Source organism: Mauremys reevesii, linkage group 6 (assembly GCF_016161935.1).
Source record: "Mauremys reevesii isolate NIE-2019 linkage group 6, ASM1616193v1, whole genome shotgun sequence".
Classification (NCBI taxonomy): Eukaryota; Metazoa; Chordata; order Testudines; family Geoemydidae; genus Mauremys; species Mauremys reevesii.
Genome location: NC_052628.1, coordinates 37,652,087 through 37,675,846, shown reverse-complemented (window position 1 = coordinate 37,675,846; position 23,760 = coordinate 37,652,087). Strand labels below are relative to the sequence as shown.

Here is a 23,760-nt window from a genome sequence, read left to right as displayed (position 1 = left end):
AATAGCTAAAATAGCTATTTTAGTAAATCTGCTGTATCAATACCTAAGCTGAAAACCCATCAGGAGGTGGAAATATGTGCATTCTGTAAGAATTTCTATCCTCAAAAGTATTTATGCCTTAGTATTTTATCATCACATTAACAGACATAGGCATTCTACAGAATATGTCAAAAAAGCCTATTTAATATGTTCTATTTAAATGTATTTTAGAAAGTGTAATGGAAATATATTAATAGTATGTGTGTGTGTGGGGGGGGGGTAAATCATGGTAAGTAGCTTTTAGCCTGAATCATCAAGCACAAAAGTTAAATCTGTAGTGAAGAATTCAGAACAACAATATTGCCATTTACAATTCACAGCACTTTTATACCTTATAAGTACAATAAGACTCTTGAAGGAGGCATACATCTCTAAACTATTGAGAGTTTTTTGTATACTTAAGAATAAAAGCATATAGATTAAGACAGTCAGAGGTGAGGTATCTTTGGAAAGTTTAATTGAAACTTTACTGTTTTCTTTTTGGAAGCATCAACATTTCTAGCACATTTTTGGTTCTATAAGATTACAAAGGGGCAGTAGGTTCTCCAGTTACATACTGTACCCAGGTTGCTATAGAAAATTTATACTGTACATTTTGCTACCATGTTTTCAGCAATTTCCTTTAAAACGAAACAAAACAAAACACAAATACAATAATCCACAACTAAAAAGGGTTTTGACAATAGAGGGCAGATAGGAAAAGTAAAGCACCCCCTGAACCCTCAAAAAACCAAACAACCCAAAAACAAAACAAAACGTAACAAAAGACACTTTTTTTTCTCTCCTGGGAATGAGGGCAGGAAAGAGGGATGGACAGAAACTTTCCTGTGTGTCACTGACAGAGCCCCGAACATTCCTTTCTCCATCTTTCTTAATTTACCATTCTCATCACCATTCATAGTGTCTGATCCAAGGTTAAAGCTCACTGAAGTCAAAGGGCTATGGATCAGGTCCTTAATCTTCTGAAGAGGGCACTATTCAGCAACACAGAGCATACCTTCCACCTCAACTTCTTGCAAGGCTGGTGGTATATATCCACAATACACTCAGCTCCCACCAGCCTGAGAGAGACTAAGATCAGAAAGTGAACTCGGGTCTCTGATACAGAACAGAAGTGCATTACCATGATGTATTGGGGTTCTTACACTACATATTTAAGTAGAAAACGTATGCAGAAAATAAAATGAGACAATTTCCCTTTTCTAACAATTTTACCCATACATGGATCAGTATCATGAAAATAAAACATTTGACTGATACATTTGTTTTCTTTTCAAACTGGTGTTTATCTCTCCAAGCATGAAAATCTTAGGAATATGTACGTATGTGGATGTATGTAATATATAATATTAAAATCCAATTAAAGACTTAATGTCTTATAGTCTCCTGCTGCAATAATTGTTTAAGTGGTTTTTTTTATTATGGTGTCATAAACAATTAAAAATGTAAGGCAGCCAAATTGAGCTGTTATTGTTACACAAAAATATCTCCTACATTAGCCCTCACTTTTCCTCAAAGTGTCAAACACACAATTATAAGATAATCAAAACATTTCTTTTTCTATTAACAGTAAATCAAGCAGTTGTTTTCACTGTACACGTTACCTCATGCAGCCCCCCATTCCTCATATATATAAAATTACACTCTCTTGTGAAACAGGCTTGTAAACTCTACTTAGGAGCCAATTTACATTTATTCTGTCAATCCTACATAAAGAAAAAAAATCAGTTTCACGGTCTCTGCTTCATTATTTTTTACACAAGTTACTTTTAGCTTTTAAGCAGGTTTTTGCATATAAGATGGAAGGCTAGGTGTTTTTTCATATTTTTGAACTGGAGAGTTAGACATAAAAAATCTTGTTTCTGACTCTTTAGAAGCCTTGCAAGAATTCTTGTAGTTGTGTGACTATTTCTGTATCCACTGTTTCCATAAGTGCCTGAAAGGCTTGTTCTCCCAGTAATTCTTGCTGTGCCTTTAGCTTCTCATAGACGAATTGCTGCAGCGACACAGTGTGTACAGGGTCCTTCAGTGCAAGCTGTGGAAAACAGATAAGAGCAAAAATATAGTAATGCAGGCAAGAGGCAGTCCCAACACACCAGTGATTCATACATCTATTTTATAATCTGAGCTGAAGTAATAAAAAGTTTTTGCTTTCCTTTGTACTTATGCTGAGCAATGGTCTCATTGAGTCAAATTCTTCCAAGGAGAACTCAGTTACCTCCACAATGAAAATTAAACTGTAGTTTCAAACTAGTTAAATAACATTCTCAAATCATGGACTCAAACTGCTAAAATACTTTGCACTTCTATAACTTCTTCCATCAGAAGATCTCATAATACTTTATTAACTACCATTAAGTATACTCATCATCCACGTGAGGTATGGTAAATATTACTCTGGTGGTCACATTAGAGATGCCAATCACCCAGATTTTACAGATGGGAAATCAGAGACATACATAGGTTATGTAAGTTGGTCTAAATTCACACAGCAAATGAGTGATACAGCTGAGAATAAAACCCATTCTGTAGACTTCCGTGTCTAATCTCTAACCACTAGATAATGATCTGCATACACCCTGGACTTGTGAGGCTTACAGTGAATCAAACTAATTTGTATATAAACTGCCTATAGTTATTACCTTCCCCTAACCTCAAGAATTGTGAGTAGGAAGGTTATACTACCTCTGAATTTAGTACTATAATGACCACTACTAGAATACTGTGTCCAGCTCCAGCACCCACAATTCAAGAAGGATGTTGATAAACTGAAGAGAGTTCAAAGAAAAGCCAGAGCATGTGTGAAGGATTGGAAAGCATGCCTTATAGTGAGAAAGTGAAGGAGCTTAATCTATTTAGTTTATTTAGTTAACAGGGACTTGATCACAATCTATCAGTAGCTACATGGAGAACAAATATTTGATAATGGGTTGTTTTATCTAGCAGACAAAGATATAACAAGATCCAATGGCTGGAAGTTGAAGCTAAACAAATTCAGACTGAAAAAAAGTGTAGGTTTTTAACAGTGAGAGTAATTAACTATTGGGACAATTTGTTGTGGTGGATTCTCCATCACTGGGAATTTTAAAATCAAGATTGGATGTTTTTTCTAAAAGAAATGCTCTTAGTTCAAACAGGAATTTATTCAGGCAAATTCTATGGCCAGCTCCACCCACAGTCCCACTCCACCCCCAGCTCAGCTCTGCCCTCATTCCTTCTCTGCTCCCAGATGTGCTTTAACAGTGTTATGATATTCTCCAATATACATTAGGATTTTTTGTACCTGATATCCAGAATCAATCTGAAAATTGAATTTTTAAAGCTCTTTTCAAGAATTTCTAGACAAAACCCATAAGCAATCATAACTAATATGCAATTATAATGATTGCCAAAACAAATCACATGGGCTCCAATGCAGATCCTCACTGTAAACAATGAGATTCCACAAATTGAAACACACTAGCTAATTCTACTGTGTACATCTTGGTGGATCCTTTTTCAGGGTGTAGCTGCTTGACATTAATAGTGGGGGAGGGAGGTTAACTACTTCTCAGGTATTACCATTATTAATTAGTACTTGGCTTAAGGGAGAAATCGGAAATCTATTTCACACCATTCTCTTATATCTGAAGAAAATGTCCTTCCTTATGGAACTAAAGTCTTGACCCCGCTAGGTTCTGAGCATTTTGGCTTTGATCCAGCAAAGCATTTAAGTTGGGGGGTGGGGGGGAGGGTGACCAATCCACCTGACCCTTCCTGGCCAATGCTCTCCGCCCTCTATGCCTAGCTGGGCCTCTGGGACAGACCTGCCTCCCCTGGTACCCAGTGTCACAGCTGGGGGGAGGGGGAGGGGTACACAAGGTCACATGCCCCCCCCCATCAGATTTCTGCCAGGGTTCACACCAGAATGTGGCCAGCAGCAGCCTTGTGGGAGGGAAGGGATGGGAGCTACTTCCAGGTGCAGGGAAGGAAGAGGTGGGGAAGGGATGACCTGGCTTGTGTCTTTGTAGAGCTCATCTCTTCTCCTCCCTTACACCCCAATGTGGCTGGAAGCTGCTTCTCCCTTCCTGCCCGCACAGTGTTGAAAGGCAGGTAACACCTCCAGGCTGCTGCTGGCCACTGACATAACCCAGCCGCTTCCGGCTACAGTGCGTGCAGGAAGGGGTTAAACCCTAAGGATGCATTGTGCACCAGGGCCCAGGGAACCAGACTGCAGGGGCTTCAGCGAACCTGTCCAGAGATACAAACTTAGATACAAACTAAAGGCTGCAAATCAGCAAAGCACTTACCATGCATGATTTAATTTTAACGGTGAGGTGGCTCAGCTGGGGAGGGTGCCTAGGGGACGGAGCAGCCACACACTCCCTGGGGGCAAGAGTGGGAACAGGGTGGAAATCACTTCCTCCCCCACTCCAGAGCTTAGCTGAGGGGTGGAGAGGTTTCCCCATGCCAGCGCTGTGTGGGGCTTTGGCACATGCAGGGCTTGGCTCCTCCTGGCCAGTGCCTCGGGCCAGAGGGTCTTGGACTTTCCTGGGGCGCTGACCAGCCAGAGGCAGTGGGGGAAGGAAGGAGCCTGCCGGCCAGGCTGGTAATGACCTGAGCACTCTGACTGGGGGCTGGTTCTCCACACAGCACTGGGAGTGGGATATGGAAGGGCAGCAGGACTGGGGAAGGTGAAGGGGTAAAGCAGGGAGAGACCAGAGAGAGGGGGAGCACATAAAGGGCCAATGGGTGGGCAGCAGAGGCGACAGGTAACCAGTGGCTGCCTGGTGTCTGCCTGTAGTCACCAGCTATCGCAGCTTGCAGTGAGCAGCCAGTGCTGGACAGAAATGGGGTGGGGTCCTGCTGGCTGGGAGCTGGCATGCAACTGAGTCTACACTGATGGACCAGCTGGAGGAGCAGATGGGCCCCCCACACTGCTGCTTCACCCTGCCACCAGTCTTGCACACCCACCCCCAGCATTGGACTTGACCCCATCCCACTCACCACTGGTGGGCGGGTGGCTGGCAAGTAGGGATCCGGCCAGCAGCAGAACCCGCCAGTACTGATGGGGGAGGAGGGGAGAAGGAGAGACAGAAAATATGGAACAATTTGCCTGTTTTTAAGTAGAAAAGTCAGGACACCTGCAGGAGGGCTTAAATTTGGGACTATCCCTTTAAAAATGGGATGTCTGGTCACCCTAGGTATCTACCTGGCATAGCTGGGGCTGTCTGAAGTATGGAAGTATGGCATGTTATGTCTGCAGGTGAAGTTTCCTATCACCTCTCGCTCTGCATGGACATTTAGAATTAACATCTGCATAACTCGGAGAAAATGATCCCAGAACTTGAATGTTGGAGACTGGGCATATCCTTGTGTCTGAAATTCCTCCAGCAGTGGTAGCATATGTTGAGTTACAGCATCAAGCTTTTTAATGACTTGTTGTAAGGATTCAATGTCTTTTGAGTCAGCCAACACTTCCCAGACAAATGCTGGAACTACATGAGCACCATTTAACAAATGAATAAAGTTTCAGAGCACTCAGGGCCTCAAATACTAGATTCAAGCTATGTAGAGCAAGGCGAATCACTAACCAACAAGCATTTGATTTTGAGTACAAGCTGCATACACCTCAGATTCAATAAGAAGGACTAGCAATGTGATTTGGGTGAAAAGCACCCTGACAAATCACACTGGTACCAAGTTCATTTGGGGGAGCCCATTTCACTTGCTGAGCAACAGCACAGAGCTGCAACAGCTGCTGCTATTTCCTTACATTTCAGCATTCTAGCATAGACTAGCTATGTCAGCTGGTTGGACATCCACAATAAGTGCATATGCAACTGCTGTGTAGGTGCTATTCTTTGTTGCAAGCTTGTGGTTTAAATCAATCCAAAATGGAATCACATGAGTGTGAACAATATCATCATTTGGTATTGGTAGGATATCATGAGGTAGTAGTGTTAAAAGTTACCAAGAGCAAGCTCAGATGGTGTTTATTTATAAGTGACAGGAGTTTTATTTTCTCAAGTACTTTTTCATAGTGAGTTGGTTCTGGACATGTTCTAGGTTTCTCAAATGCTGCACACTGTATAAAATACTTTGGTTGCCCAGGAAGAGTAGGTGACTTCCTTCCCAGCTTTGATGATATTTCTTGTGATGCTGGACTATCTGCAGACTGTTCTTGAATTACCATTCTAGACCAGTGGTCTCCAAACTTTTTTGATTGCGCACCCCTATCAGTAAAAAAAATTTGAGCACGCACCTCCTGCCACGCCGGCTCTACCATTTTTGCCGAAGAAAAAAAACAAAACCAAAAAGAAACAAAAAAAGCACTCCTCCTGCCACGTACCCCCAAGGATCCTCTTGCGCACCCCACTTTGGAGACCGCTGTTCTAGACAATGAATGGAAGGTGTTCGTTATATTACCAGTCTCTGTAGTGATGTCTATATTATTACCTTCTTTGTGGATGAGATTTCCACCAGCACAAAGTGCTATAATTCAGTTTGGAATTAACAAATCTCCCTTAAGTCTTTCTACTTCAGTTTTTGCATCACTAGTGATTAACCACCTCAGCTCAGCATCATTGAAAAAAAAAATCCATGAAGGTGTAGAATCTCTCTATTAAATTGCAAGACCCAAACTCATCGTATAGCTGTGCAGCAAGGCTTATGTGCAGTGGTGTCATAATTTTGGAACAGTTAAATACTATGTACTTGACAATCTGAATGTCTTCTGAACGATCATACTCATTTCTATCTGAATTACATGCCTCTTTATCTATCAACCAAAGGACAAACTCCTGCTCCAAGTGGGGCATAAATGTAGCTGACCTCTGTAAACTACAATCACCTGGCTTTGGATAATACTGAGTCTTTCCTTCTGGCTATTTCAGAGTGAAGGACAGAAGCAGAACTATATAAAACCACTTGTTCATTTGAAAGCTTCTCATCAGGCTCACTCGCCAGAAAAACATTCACAAAACGTGGGTGAATTTAAGTTTCTGTTTCAGATTACTAGCAGCTTAGATAGCATCAGTTAATGTTATTGTACTGCACAGAATAAGAGTAGACTTGCTTTGTCCATGCTGTGCATGGAATAAAATTGCAGAACATAGTGTCTTCCTAATTTTGCCTGTAATTTGCTACTGGAATACTTGCATTTTCTACATCTGAGGGAAGTAGGGTTTTATATCTTTATAGCAGCTAGGACAGGAGACTAGCCTTGTTGTACATAAGACCATTGTCTAGTTCTTCCATCAGCTGATAACATGCAATGTCAACAGGTGAATGTATTGTTGCAGTGTAACTAGATGGTTTTGCTTTACGATTTGTTTTACTGAAGTAGGAAGAAAGGCACGTTGAGTGATAAACTGCATTCTTAGCAATCAAGTCTTCCTCAGATATTCTGCACTTATGTCATCATATCTTCTTTGAAGTGCTCCCTCCCTTTGATTGGTTATTCTGAACTGAATATCCTTACAAAATCAGGACCCTTTTTCAAAGCTGAATTAAATTGTTAACAATCCCGGTATTATGTTTGCTTACCTCCATGTCAGCTTTATGCACATGAATTGTGCTCACCTGGATGTCTGATATACCAGTGAAGCTTAATTTAAAGATTCAACTTTCCCTGGGATGTACAGCAGCTAAGTAGGCCAATCTGTAGGAGACCCACCAATAACTCAGCTGCTAGGAATCTTTGGATGAGAAATTTAAAATTATAAGAATGCTAAGATTGGTTAAACTAATCTCTCTGACAGAATGATATTTTCTCATTATTGCCTAGAAAGCTGCGATACTATTAATAAGTTACCAGTTACCGTACGTGGTAAAGTGTGAATGTGTTGTTCCTTACAGGTCTCTGTTCAGATGACAATTATATGAAAGGCACTTAATATTATTTTTGTAAAGCATTTTAATATTTTGTATAGCAAACTGACAGATTTGAACAATTTGCATATTCTTAAACTGTACCGTCTTCTAAAATATTGTGATTTTGTATCAAAAATTTTTTTTTAAGTTTGTATTGAAATTGACCTTTAGTTAGGGAACTTTATTTAAATTGTATGTTGTGATTTTATTGAATTTATCGCATTATATGAATGAAAACTTTTCTACATGATCCTAAGATAACAAGCTTGGTAATGTATATACACCTGACAAGATTCTTTATCTTCTTCTGTACATGAATCAGGAAAACTCCCTATGGGAAAAATAAATTTGGCACGTAATTCAGATCAAGTATCTGGTTTCTATTTCTAGTTCTTCCATGGACCTCCTGTGTAAACCTGGGCACTTAATTTCTGTGCCTCATTTTCCACATGGGGATAAACGTCAGGAATACTACTACTCAATTCTACCTAACGTGTTGTGTTTGGAGATCTTCATAAGGTAGGCCTTACAGAAATACATATTATTATTATTATTATTGGTCTACTACATTGAATTAGCATATGCTTAATAAGGACAGCAACTTTAGTGAGACATTTTCCTGAAAAATTGAACTAGTCTAATTACAGTGTATGGCTTGATTGTTGCTTTATTGGGACAGCATTAGCAAAAATTCTGCTCAATGAGGATTCAGTCAGTGTCAAGGGGTTAAGTAATATTTACATTTGAAATGCTTAGCCTTCTAATTCAGAAATGGCCGATGAAAGATTAAAAGAAGAAATGTATTGAATATCAGTTCAGGATCAGCCTTTTTATTCAGTTCAGTGTTATCTTTCATTATAAAGCTTTTCAGACTGTTTATAAAAAAAAGATGATCAGAACAGCTGCTTAATCACGATGACAGACTCAGTAAAGTGTCCCAATTAAGCAGATACCATTGTAGTTGGCATATGAAACACTGCTGCATAGCTTTCTAACAGGCTGGTAAATAGTACTTTGAATGTTGAAACAAGTTCTCTTTGTCTAGGTATTTATCAGACTACCATCAATGTAGTATATAAGTACCTCAAAGCAGTTACTAATTTATTATGATGCCACCACTGTGAGGTCAGAACTGACTCAGAAGTGTGCACTGGGATCAAGTCACTGATTCTGGTAGAGCTCTTATTTCCCAGTTATTTATATTATGATAATATCCAGAGGTCATGATCAGGATTGGGTGCTGTACAAATATAGAATATACAAGTCCCTGTCCCAATGAGCAGAGACAGAGGGTGAGGTTCTGGGCTGAGCCTCTTAGAGACCTAGCACAGAACTTGCAGCACACAGGGAGAGAGGTTAATGTGGCTTTAAGCTTGAAAAGAGATTAAATTCATGTTTGTTTGTTTTTTATCTTAAGCAATGAGGGTTCAATGCCAGTAGAACCTTGGAGATGTTAAAGAGAAATAATCCACAGTTTTGTTGATTAAGACCAAATTGTTCTCATGCTATCAACAATACTGTTGCTCTGTATGGGAAACAATATTTTACTGTGTGCATTGTATTGTAAACAAGCTAATAAGGAAAAAACTAAATAAAGCTATTTATAATTAGTACTGTACCAATATTTTTCTTATTGATTTCTGTATACTTATTATAAATCTATATTTATGTGTGATGCACTACATTATGTACAAAAAAATCCCAATAAAATCATTTTTCAGCAAGATGGCTGCAACAAGGAAGCTAGAAAATAAAAAAAAAATTCTGCTGATAAAATATTCAATGGGTTATTTATTGTGAGAAAGGCTTTTTACTTTACAAAACTTTCAGCCAACATGCCTATGCAAACTGGATTCTTTTTCCTTTAAGTATATTTAGCTATCTAGAGTCTCATTAGAAAAATGGCATTGCATGACTTCCCCAGGGACTAACTTATCTCATGGGAAAGGATCAGACAGATACTTTAACTCAAAAGCAGGCAGGGATGAGTAATATGCAGCCTAATCCTCAGAGTTAGATTTACAATATAATAAGAGAGACAAATCAATAGTCTCTTTATAATCACCGTGGTTAACTTTTTTCGATTATAAGCAATGAACAAGAAGTACCATTTCTCATAGTGTGTATATATTTGTTATTTTCTCACCAGATTATAAGAAATACTAGGCAAGAGAATAAAAAAAACCCTCCCAAATACATACCCATATAAAAGTACAGTCTAACTTCAACCAAAAAATAATTTCCTTCAATATAAAGTTAAGCATGCCCAATCTCTATCAAGTATGCGGTGCACACTGTTATGTCACTTAAAAAATGTTTCAGTTATGTTGTGATACTCATTATCAGAAGAAATCCATCTCTAAAACTATACAGCAGTGAATTAACATTTTATTCCAGGATAAAACTTCAGTGGTGTTTAAATTAAATAATCCTTAACTGACCAGAAAGTATTATTTAACCTTCACTTTACAGAGACTCTTTCCATTGTGTTCCCAACATCTCATGGGTCATGGAACTACTGTTTGATTACAGACTATTTACTGCCAGATGGATTAAGTGCATCTGAGAGTCTGGCCCTAAATTTACAATTAATGGAGCATGATGTACTTGAGAAAAACTTAACTGCTGTACTGAAACACTCTTAAATATAGCGATAATAACACTCTAGTAACTAACTTGCTATCCTCTTCCTAAAACTACATTTACAAATAAAGTAATCTCTCCATAATGCTTGAAAAAAGAACGCAGTAGATTTCTGACAGGTTGCACTGTCAATCATTCAAAAGTAAAAAACGGTTACCTATCTTTTGTAACTGTTGTTCTTCGAGAAGTGCTGCTCATGTCCATTCCATTCTAGGTGTGCGTGTGCCCACGTGTGCAGTCGTTGGAGATTTTTGCCTTAGCGGTATCCATAGGGTCAGCTCTGGCACCCCCTTGAGTGCCACATTCATGTGTTGGTATATCAAGCGCCGCCAGCCCTATGCCCTCTAAGTTCCTTCTTGGCGATAACCCCAACAGAGGGGCAGGAGGGCAGATAACAGAATGGACACGAGCAACATATCTTGAACAACAGTTATGAAAAGGTAGGTAACTGTTTTTTCTTCTTCAAGTGCTTGCTCATGTCGATTCAATTCTAGGTGTCTCAAAAGCTTGTCTCTCTCTCACCTTCTTCATGCTGACCCTTCACGAGGCTGCCAAGGCCTTGGTGGCAGGGGTGGCCAGAACTGCTTCCATGCAGACTGGGGCGTATGCATGCCCAGCGAGCGAAGGATGGCCTGAGTGTACTTTAACCCATGCAGCTTTGCATCAGTCTGGTTCAAAAAGAAACCGTTCCCATCGAATGTGAGGTCCTGGATAGAGGTCTGCAGCTCTTGGGACAGGCTGGTGGTCTGAAGCCAGGAGCTGTGCCTCATGACCACTGCCAATGTGACCACCCTGGCCACTGAGTCCACTGCGTCCCATGTTATCTAGAGAGAGCACCTAGCTGCCGTAGCGCCCTCCTCCACCAGAGTGCCAAATTCCTGGTCTAGATCCTGAGGGAGGGACTCCTTGAACTTATGAAGGGAGTCCCATAAGTTAAAATTGTACCTGCCAAAATTGATGGCTCGGAAGCCAGATGAAGGGCCGCCTCCATGAGCAGAGCCCGCAAAAGAATATCCTGCTCTTTCTGAGTCCTGGGTCGAAAATGTTTACAAATACAGCATTCATCCTTTACACGTGACTCCCCTAGCACTTGAGGGTGCTGTGGGGGTCACTTACAGGCATAGGCCTGTGACATTCCATAGCTGGCTCTACAAATACTGCTAAGGCAAAAGTCCGTGACAACTGCGCACACACCTAGAATGGAATTGACATGAGCAAGCACTCAAAGAACCACCATTCATTCTTAGAAGTCAGCTGATAAAACAATGCAGACAAAAGAAGAAATACACATGCTTAATATCATGATATCATTTTCAAAAAATGATTTTTGGCATAGCAGATTCAGCCCTTTTATGTAAATGTTCCATTACTCAAAGAAATATTTTGTCTAATAAAATAACAAAATTACACTAGAGAGATACTACATTCCCTCTCACTGGCAAATTTGCTTTTGGTGGCTCAGTTGCAGAAGTGCAGACCCTGGATTTCTCCTTATCACTTACTGTGACTGTTAGGATGATTACCAGTTACCACTGAGGATTTCCCTGTTATCTAGGACTCCCTCCTCTGCTTCTCCACGCTACTGCCTTCCTACCTGAAAGAAATATGTTAACCTACCCTACCTCCCTATATAATATGGTAGGTTTCTTGTAAATGTCAGTGTTTGGAAAACCTGGTTGGTAGTGAGTCTGCATGGTCTCAAATGAGACACAGAAAGTAAATTAAAAAGGTGAATGGCATACAATGTCATTCTGTGGCTTGGTCTATGACAGCTCAGATGATGGGTTCTATATATCAGTACCCTATCAGGGAAAAAAAACAACCTAGGGAGGAAGAACAAAAATTCAAGCTTGGAATAGAAGACAACAACTAAGAGGAAGGGAAGAAGTGGATTATTTTATGCAACAGCAAATATATCCTGAACTACCATTGTTGGGTCTGGGTACCTGCTGCCAAAAAAGGGAGCACTTAGCATAGAATTTTGTTGCAAACAGGGCTTCAAAACAATTTACAAGCATTGCATTCTTACTGAATTTGGCTCTATTAAAGCAATCAAACCATTATCATCATAAAAGGTTACCAAAAAATTTGCTATGTGTCAGTAGGATAATATTTTTGTGGATTGTGAAACTGTTTCATTTTTTAAAAATTAATATGTTCTAATTAACTTAAAAAACTACGGAAGTTTAGAATTAAAAACAAAATTAAAAACAGCTGAATGGGATTATTGTAATTAGGGATACTGCGGTTTTAATGAAAAGTGGATTTAGCTAGATTAATATGCAAAGAGTTGACCTAAAACACTAATTGGCTCTACTTAAAATTAGCATACAATTTAAGGAAATTAAGAACCACCTGAGGAAACTGCAAACCGTATGCCAAAAACAGGAAAGTCAAATGTTTATATAAGATGTTGGCTTCCTACCAAAGAAAGAATGAAATATGAATTAAACAAATCGTTACAGATATAAACTGTCACTTCTGTTCTACAGGATAGAAACTTGAAACATTTTCTAACAACTATTCTGTGCTTAGTCTTTCTTGCAGAAAAAAAAATATAAATGTTTGGAAATCCTTAGTAATGTTCCTGTTTGAGACATAGGCAAAAACTGGAAGACATATTGAAGGTTTTTTTTCTCCCTCTCCCCCACTCCCATCACTTCTTGGCAGCATTTCTTTAAGAAAATAAGAATGGCTATACTGAGTCAGACCAAAGGTCTATCTGGCCCAGTATCCTGTCTTCTGATAGTGACCAATGCCAGGTGCCCAAGAGGGAATCCTCAAGTGATCCATCCCCTATCACCCATTCCCAGCTTCTGGCAAACAGAGGCTAGAGACACCATCCTGGCCATCCTAGCTAACAGCCATTGATGAACCTATCCTCCATGAATTTATCTAGTTCTTTTTTGAACCCTGTTATAGTCTTGGCCTTCACAACATCCTCTGGCAAGGAGTTCCACAGGTTGACTGTGCATTGCGTGAAAAAATACTTCCTTTTGTTTGTTTTAAACCTGCTGCCTATTCATTTCATTTGGTGGCCTCAAGTTCTTCTGTTATGAGAAGGAGTAAACAACACTTCCTTCTTTACTTTCTCCACACCAGTCATGATTTTATAGACCTCTATCATATTCCACCTTAGTCATCTCTTTTCCAAGCTAAAAAGTCCCAGTCTTATTAATTTCTCCTCATACAGCAGCCGTTCCATACCCCAATCATTTTTTTGTTGCCCTTTTCTGAACCTTTTCCAATTCCAATATATCTTTTTTGAGATGGGATGACCACGTCTGCACACAGTATTCAAGATGTGGGCTTACCATGGATTTATACACAGGCAATATGATATTTTCTGTTTTATTATCTATCCCTTTCTTAATGATGCCCAACATTCTGTTCACTTTTTTGACTGCTGCTGCACATTGAGTGGATGTTTTAGGAGAACTATCCATAATGATTCCAAGATCTCTTTCTTGAGTGGAAACAGCTAATTTAGACCCCATGATTTTATATGTATAGTTGGGATTATGTTTTCCAATGTGCATTACTTTGTATTTATCAACTTTCAATTTCATCTGCCATTTTGTTGCCCAAGCACCCATTTTTGAGAGATCCTTTTGTAGCAATTTGCCATCTGCCTGGCTATCTTGAGTAGTTTTATAACATCTGCAAATTTTGCCACCTCACTGTTTACCCCTTTTTCCAGATCATTTATGATGATATTAAATAGGACTGGGCCCGGTACAGACCCCTGGGGGACACCACTATTTACCTCTCTCCATTCTGAAAACTGACCATTTATTCCTATCCTTTGTTTCCTATCTTTTAACCAGTTACCAAACCATGAGAGAACCTTCCCTCTTATCCCATGACTGCTTACTTTGCTTAAGAGCCTTTGGTGAAGGACCTTGTCAAAAGCTTTCTGAAAATCTAAATACATTATATGCACTTGATCCCCCTTGTCCACATGCTTTTTGACCCCCTTAAAGAATTCTAGTAGATTGGTGAGGCATGATTTTCCTTTACAAATACCGTGTTGACTATTCCCCAACAAATTATGTTCATCTATGTGTCTGACAATTTTGTTCTTTACTAGACTTTAGAGTCTGAAAAAAAATGCAAAAGTATAATTGTCTATGCTATGCAGTTTGTCCTAATGGTTCCTGACCTCTCAGGTTGGGAACAGAGTTTTAAAGCGTACTATAAATTACAACAATGGATGAACCAAATCCAGTGGCAAAGACTTAAGGTTGACTACTGTATTAAATTATAACTCTAAACATTTAACTAAAGATATCAAGAACTTACCATCTTCTTCCTTTTGTCCTGTTCTGTAGGAGGTTCCTCATCTTCTGTTACTTTGGGCTCCTCAAAATGAGACATCAACATGCAGCTAAGAACAGGAATACAGATATTGTAAATTCACACTAACAGTTAAAATACTCAAAAAATAAATGGCAGACTAACTAGGTATTCAAGATAATGGAAAAATATGTATAAGTTATTTAAAAACTACCACTGCTTTTTAACAGTAGCTACCTCAACAGGATATCAACAGATAACATAAAAGATCCCATGTCACTCAAGAGGTTTAGCGGTACCTATTTTATTGTAAAGGGGTTCTTCCACTGTTAGAGGCAATAGTGTCCTTTCTAAATTGCCAACCTGCTTAGACAACTTGTTTTCAGCAAAATATATTGAGCCAGTTTTTAAAACATATATTCCCACATCATATATAAAACCAAGTCCCTTTTCAGTTTGTATGTTTGCTACACTAAATAGACATATGGATTTAGAAGTTACTGTGGTTACAGAGAGGGCTCAAATGTTTTTCTATTTAAGTCTCTGGTTTAAGTGAGGTTTTGAAGTAAAATTTAAAAATTTCAGATGCTTAGGGCTTGGCTCTGCTTTATAGGAACTGTGCATGTGCCAAGACAGAAAAGTAAGCCTACTGTTGAATGCTGCTTGCTAATAAAGTTGTCCTCACTTTTGTGCTCAGTGGTGGTTTAACATATTCTTTCATTAAGGTTTTTCAAGGTTCAGTTTAATAACAGTGCTATATAATCCCAGTATTTCACATGTCATAAATGCTTCGTGCATTTTAAAAATGGCTCTCAGAGGTTTGTTTTATTATGGTAAAAAGTGATTAGGGTCTTTAATAAAAGTGAATTGGTGAATAAGAAATTAATTTTCAAAAGGAGATGTAGAACGGTAGAAATGAAAGGACAGGCACACATATGGATGTGGGGCTGCAAATTTCTGATCCCAAAATTATGATGAGCCAATAAATAATGTAATAAGCCCTCTGTGGTGAAGAAGCTGCAGTCCAAATGTGCCTCAATGAGCTACTGAAGAAGGTGTCAGTTCCCTTTGTTTCTAGACTGTTCTCTCTTAGGACATCTCTATACTTGGGAAATGTATCACAAGACTCGCATCAGTTCTGACACTAGTTAGTTCACAGATCCTTTCTCTCCCCTTTGCAAGTCAACCGCATACTACAAAACTATTATATATATATATAAAGGGAAACACCCATTAGTCCTCGTTAGCAATGTGAAACAGAAGTGTGTGTTTGAACAGCAACCACAGAACCCAGGGGCTCCCCTTGTTTTATATTTAAGATAAGCCATGGAGTCTGCACCATTGTGGTGTAAACCCAGGTTGCCAATGAAGGTTCCAGGCTGCATTATAAATGAAGTCTAAGATTTTTTAGTATTTTTTCATTGGAGATAGTAAATAAACTGTCTCTGCGAGGGGGGAACAAAAACAAAAACTGCCCTTGACAAAACATTAATACAACCTTAGCCTTATCCCAGTTCCTTTAGTGTCTAAATAAACATCGAGGAAGACAATTAGAGAGAGATTCTTACCTAGTAACAAACTACCAACCATAAAATAACCAAATCCACAGAGCTCTTTACAAAAGCCTATGGTAAGGAGGTAGTAGTGTTATGGACCACCTGGCAGTTAACAAAATCAGACTTTGCCACTTACATCTGAAATAATACTTTCAGAAATTACACAAAATGAAGAGGCAGAAAATGTTAGTAAGTTCTAACCACACAACAATTCGCTCTGGTAACGACTCATGAATCAGTGAAACAGAAATTGGATTTGATTCATACCTCAGCATGGAGTTTAGGTGACTTACACAAACCAGTACAGCAAGTAAACTTGCTTCTTTACATGAACAAACTGAGACTTTAATTCAGGACAATGAACCTCTGAGAAGCAGAGCGGAACACAGAATATTCCATGAAATTTAAAAGTAATATATTAAAATCTGATAAAGGAATTGCTTTTTTTTTTTTTTTTTTTTACACAGCACATACTTAATCTGTACAACTCATTGTCACAAGGTTTACACACTTGGATGAAAAATGAGAACATCCATAGTTATATTACATAGGGTAAAAACTAGTTCTTTTATACCGGATATAAAGACCTCCTGCTTTAGGGCATAAACCAATTTAAAACATACAAAGTGGTTAGAAAGCAGTGTCCCCTATCAGGCAGTTTATCCTTATTTATCTACTACAGAGTTTATTGCAACCTTCCTCTGAAGCATCTGGTCTTGGTCATTGTCAGATTCAGGATAACAGGCTACACAGATTACTGGTTTGATGCTGTGTTGCAATGGAAAACACAAAATAGTCAATCAATTTATATTTTGTACATTTCTCTTCCATGCTGACAGAGTTACTTAATTAACAGCCCCCTCAATGTGTTTAAATGATATCTAAGAGATGCTTGAAATTAAAGGAACGCTCCTCTCCTATAGTAAGATCTTTATTCCTGCATTATAATGCTTAAGCGCCATGCTCTCTTCACTGGTACAAGAGGGATCTGTTTAAAATGGATGATCCATATTTTGAACCAATGTCAGCTATGACATCACACTCTGCTTTCATTGTGATATCTGTTCTTTTGTCAGATTGACATTGAATTTTGGAGCTGATGAGATGAAGAAATTATGAGTTCTCTCTGGGTTTTAAAGTTCTGTTTTTTCTTGCAGGGATGTGTTTGATGTAGTTCAAAGGGAACACTTTTTAATTTTTTCAGCAGGGGGTTAAAATATACAGCGGAATTTAACTTCTTCCTGTTTAATATCCCTGTTAAATTAAAGCTGCCAAATTAAACAGAGGAACAGTGTATTATGTATGAGCCTGAACAACACTGATTTTTTTCAAGATAAAGTTGTAAACCGAATTCAAATTATTTTTCAGCTAAGACATCCTCTAACTTGACAGAAGATAAACATGCTGGAGAAAATCTCAATAACGACACTCTTGCTTTCTAGAATAAATTGTATTTTGATATCCTTAGTACCATAGCACTGAAGAACAGATTTTTTTCCCCTCATACATATTTGTGAGTGTTGTCAATACGAAGATGTTTATATGTAAAATCCTGCTTTCTCTCTCTTGTAGCTGATATGGCCTCTGCTTGGGGAATATGATGACTGCTTATATTGATGTGTATTGCTAGTCTTTGTTTTTTCCATTAACAAAAAGATTTACTCTTCACTATTGTGAATTTTATTTTATTTATTTTTTATAATTCATTGTAAATGTATCAGGAGAATTAAGGCATAAAGGAATTGGATGTGGGAAAGCAGCACCTACATTTGTATTTTTAAACTCAGAAATACCTCTGTAATTTATGTAGTTTTAATGCATTTAGGCAGAGCAGCACATTCAGAATGACAAAGGCTCTACCTGACCATAAATACATTGTGACTTAGAAATACTTCTAAAGTTGTTAAAGAATTTTTGTAAGTCTGAAAACACCTGAGTCACAGTGCTTATGACCTCCGTAGAAGGAACATTTCTTACCAATTACTAGAGTTCTCATAATATATAGCCTCTGCAGAGAGACACTGTAGGAGGCACACTTGCTTGCAATTTGACAACCATTCTAACATATTTTAAACATCCGGGCCTGTGTGTGCCTCCATCTGCGGACCCAAGAACCAGGCCTTGTCACATAAGTATTCATTTCTCTACTTCATCTAAACTAGCTGCTGTACTCCCAAGAAGCAAGGAAGGAGGATGGATCAATGTGGATCTGTAGCAACAATATATTTTGAGAGCTCCAGTTACTGATTAGTAACATTCCTTTCTCTCTCAAGAAACTGCTTCATCAGACTGTGGAGAAAGGGTTACTCTTGTAGAATAAGAACATAAGAAAGGCCGTACCGGGTCAGACCAAAGGTCCATCTAGCCCAGTATCTGTCTACCAACAGTGGCCAATGCCAGGTGCCCCAGAGGGAGTGAACCTAACAGGCAATGATCAAGTGATCTCTCTCCTGCCATCCATCTCCATCCTCTGACGAACAGAGGCTAGGGACACCATTCTTTACCCATCCTGGCTAATAGCCATTTATGGACTTAGCCACCATGAATTTATCCAGTCCCCTTTTAAACATTGTTATAGTCCTAGCCTTCACAACCTCCTCAGGTAAGGAGTTCCACAAGTTGACTGTGCGCTGCGTGAAGAAGAACTTCCTTTTATTTGTTTTAAACCTGCTGCCTATTAATTTCATTTGGTGACCCCTAGTTCTTGTATTATGGGAATAAGTAAATAACTTTTCCTTATCCACTTTCTCAACATCACTCATGATTTCATATACCTCTATCATGTCCCCCCTTAGTCTTCTCTTTTCCAAGCTGAAGAGTCCTAGCCTCTTTAATCTTTCCTCGTGGGACCCTCTCTAAACCCCTAATCATTTTAGTTGCCCTTTTCTGAACCTTTTCTAGTGCTAGAATATCTTTTTTGAGGTGAGGAGACCACATCTGTACACAGTATTCGAGATGTGGGCGTATCATGGATTTATGGGCTCCCAGTCTCTCCAGTGCTGTAAGTTGGGTACCAAATTTCATCTGGTCTTGATTTTCACCCCAAGTACTAGAAACAGGATATTTTGCAAAAGCACATGGTTTTAAGCAATAACTCAAGGTCATTTTATGTCCATTTTATACAATTTAGTCTCAACAGGCAAGCTTTGTTGCTTTGGGAACAAGCCTGAAAAACGTATGGTTTCATTGATACCACCTTAGGAGAAACACTGAATGAAGTACATATAATTTATAAACCAAATGCTCTTTAATATATATACGTAGGGGTGTAAGTGCACACATGCTCATGAAAAGCCATACAATAAGAGACCAAGTTAATAGGGCTGTCAAGCGCTTAAAAAAATTAATCATGATTAATCGCATTTTAAACAATAATAGAATACCATTTATTTAAATATTGTCCTCTGGAATGGTGGGCATATGAAGGGGCATATGAATATTTAGCATATCTGGTATGTAAATACCTTGCAATGCCGGCTACAAAAGTGCCATGCAAATACCTGTTCTCATTTTTTGGTGACATTGTAAATAAGAAGAGGGCAACATTATCTCCTGTAAATGTAAACAAACTTGTTTGTCTTGGCGATTGGCTGAACAAGAAGCATGACTGAGTGGACTTGTAGGCTCTAAAGTTTTACATTTTTTTTGTTTTTGAGTGCAGTTAGGTAACAAAACAAAAAAAACCCTACTTTTGTAAATTGCACTTTCACGACAAAGAAATTGCACTACAGTACTTGTATGAGGTGAATTGAAAAATGCTATTTCTTTTATAATTTTTACAGTGCAAATATTTGTAATAAAAATAATATATACTTTGATTTCAATTACAACACAGAATACAATGTATATGAAAATGTAGAAAAATATCCAAAATATTTAATACATTTCAATTAGTAGTCTATTGTTTAACAGTGAAATTAAAACTGTGATTAATCGGTATTAATTTTTTTGAGTTAATCGCATGAGTTAACTGCGATTAATCAACAGCCTTACAAATTAGACATTGCCTCATATATTTACCTACCACATGGTCTTACAAATCACACACAATTTGTAAAAATATGTGGTAGATGAAGTTATTAGCCAAAGTCTAATTTACTCTACTCCTACTTCAAGCCTGTTACAAAATTACAATACTTTTCTCATGCTTCAATACTCCCAAAAACACCATACAAAAAAAATAATACTATTGTGAAAACAGACTTCATCAGAACATGCAAATGTCTCAATTCCCCAAAGCAGTTTTTCCAAGGAGGGTTGGGGGAAAAAGAGAGAGAGAGCGCAAATCTGAAACCGCTGGTACTATTCAGCACACACAGGTTCATTAAATTTTCCACTTACTCTTTGTATGTTCTTGTTTCAGGATCTTCAGTCATAACATCATGCAGCCCTTCCACAGAAATGTTAATGATGCCACAGAATTTATCTTGGATAACACTGGAAAACAACAGGAAAATGTTGTAACTGGACTAGCTAAACAGGAAATTTGCTTGATAAGCATAGGGCACACCTATATTGCAGTGTTTTCATTATTTAATGCTCAGCTGAACAAATTGCCAAGTAGCTTTTCAAAAATTTTAAAATAAATTACACAAACAGCTAAGAAGCAACTGGCAAAACAAGTGCCTAAAAGTATCGAAGAGGCAAATTAACTAGAAATGTAGAGTTTTCTTTTTTTTCCTTTTTCCGTCTACCAATAACTTATACCAAAAACTTTGTAGACAATTACAAAACTGGACAAAAATTGAAATATCTTCCATAAGGGAAAAACATTTATCATTACTATACGAGTGCAATTCATCTTTAAATTTGGAGGATAGAATTAAAACTCAAAATGATGTGCACAAACTGGAGAAATGGTCTGAAGTAAATAGGATGTAATTCAATAAGAAGAAATGCAAAGTACTCCACTTAGGAAGGAATAATCAGTTAAACACATACACAATGGGAAATGACTGCCTAGAAAGGAGTACTCTGGAAAGGGAGCTGGGGATCATAGTGGATCACAAGCTAAATATAAGTCAACAGTGTAACACTGTTGCAAAAAAAGCAAACATCATTCTGAGATGTATTAGCAGGAATGTTGTAAATGAGACACAGGAAGTAATTCTTCTGCTCTACTCCACACTGATTAGGCCTCAACTAGAGTATTGTGACCAGTTCTAGGCACTACATTTCAGGAAAGATGTGGATAAATTGGAGAAAGTCCAGAGAAGACAAAAATGATTAAAGGTCTAGAAAACATGACCTATGAGGAAGATTGAAAAAAATTGGGTTTGTTTAGTCTGGAGAAGAGAAGACTGAAGGGGGACATAACAGTTTTCAAGTACATAAAAGGTTGTTACAAGGAGGAGGGAGAATGTATTTTTGCTCTTTTTAAAAAAGACTATGTACAGTAAACCTAAGAAATATTAATAATATGGAAGAAAGAATGATATTGGGACTGATTCTAACAAGCACAGTTTCTAATAACTATCATATATTTCATAGAATTGAACTCTTGGAAGGGACCTCGAGAGCTTCTAGTGCAGTCCACTGCACTCAAGGCAGGACTAAGTATTACCTAGACTATCCCTGATAGGTGTTTGTCTAACCCGCTCTTAAAATCTTCAATGACAAAGATTCCACAACCTCCCTGGGCAATTTATTCCAGTGCTTAACCACCCTGACAGGAAATTTTTCCTAATGCGCTACCTAAATCATCCTTGCTGCAATTTAAGCCCATTGCTTCTTGTCCTATCCTCAGAGGTTAAGGAGAACATTTTTTCTTAAATGTTTCACTTGCATCCGAAGAAGTGGGTATTCACCCACGAAAGCTCATGCTGCAAAACGTCTGTTAGTCTATAAGGTGCCATAGGATTCTTTGCTATTTTTTCTTAAACAACTTCTAAAATTTGCTATTAAAGCAGGGGCATATCAACATTGTCTTAATGGAAGATGGTTATGTACTAAAATGCAGTATATAAGCTTGTGAACAAATTGTGGATACCCCAAAAATGCTTTCCTTCTTGAGTAACAAAATTATTTACATTTAATTTTTTAATCAAGCAGTCATGTGAGAAATGAAATTCAAGAAAAATCTTGGATTTGAATGAATATCCTTACCAGCAATAGGCTGTTTTTACATTAAGGCCAGTAAGGACCAATATGACCTATTTTTTACTTCCTGTGTAACACAGGCCACAGAATGTCACCCAGCACATCTTTTAGAGCATCATTCAATTCTGATTTAAAGACTTCAAGTGATGGAGAATCCACAACATTCCAATGATTAATTATCATCACTGTTAAAAAACTGTGCCTTAAATCTAACCTGAATTTATCTAGCTTCAGCTTCCAATCATTGGATCTTTTTATGTCTTTGTCTGCTAGACTGAAGAACCCTACACTAAAAGTTTATTTTTTTAAAGTTTTAGTTTGAATGAAGCAGCTAAGGAAACAAGACCTTGTACCTAGCTTTGAAAACAGCTATAAAACAGTATTTTAGACTTCACTGTGATGGGTTGATGGTAGTGACTGTCCTGTTCTATTTTAAGGCCCATTTCATCCTTTCATGCTTGAAAATGAATTTGTTGAACTGGCCTCATAACTTTCACTATTTTGGGAAAGGCGATATTGGGAGCACATAATACTTTAGGAAACATTTTTGTCTGATCCAGATACTACAGTGCTTGCTTAGTCTCATGAAGGCACTAAAATGCTCCTATGGACTCTGCTGGAGCATCCAACCTCTCAACAAGCCACTTTAGCAGTACATGGCCTGCAGATATACTATTCTGTTCTATACAGGTTCTTATACTGCACCTTTTACCATAATATCTGAGTACCCTCCAGCAATGCATTAAGCAATGTGACTAATATAAGTTGTGTTTGTTCTTTAATCCCCTCCCCAGGGGAAGATTATGTGCAGTGGAGTGTTCTACTTTGGATTTAAAAAAATATATTTACACACACACACACACACACACACACACACACAGAGCTATATGTTTATATGAGAAAAGGCAAGGCCAAAGAAATATGCCTTGCTCTTAGAGCGGAAGGTAGTGAGATTTGTGATGGTTATTAGTTCCTCTGGGAGTTCATTCCAGTCTTGGACCACCTCCAAGAAAGCGCTATCCTTATTGTAGAAAGTTCCATTGTGCCCAAAGAGCAAAGTTCACAGCCTTGGACTTGATCTTCAAGCTGTGGTGGATCTTTTAGATAATCTGGGCCTCTTGAGCCATTGAGCACCTTTAAGATAATGATGAAGACCTTGAACTTGATTCGAAATCCCATAGGAAGCCAGTGTATAGAGCGGAGGACAGGTGTGATATGTTTGCAGTAGCCTCTGTTGCTGAGGAGACTTGCCCCAGTGTTTTATATTAGCTGG

At 38.2% G+C, this 23,760-nt stretch overlaps 1 protein-coding gene across 9 annotated transcripts in view; it reads right to left on the bottom strand.

Moving 5' to 3' along the window:
- Nucleotides 1-479: 479 nt before the first annotated feature.
- The window catches only part of IPO11 (importin 11), a 232,774-nt gene continuing 209,493 nt past the window's right edge, over nt 480-23,760 (bottom strand). For 6 of the 9 annotated variants that reach the window (XM_039543641.1, XM_039543647.1, XM_039543646.1 and 3 more), the window contains 3 exons: nt 20,730-20,825; nt 14,839-14,923; nt 480-2,074 (listed from right to left, as the gene is read on the bottom strand). In XM_039543641.1, the coding sequence (XP_039399575.1) occupies nt 1,910-2,074; nt 14,839-14,923; nt 20,730-20,825 (346 nt within the window). In that variant the 3' untranslated portion in view covers nt 480-1,909. Of the gene's footprint in view, nt 2,075-7,566; nt 7,719-12,891; nt 12,958-14,838; nt 14,924-20,729; nt 20,826-23,760 lie in introns of all 9 variants that reach the window. The other 3 variants (XR_005600208.1, XR_005600209.1, XM_039543648.1) reach the window with 3 other exon arrangements.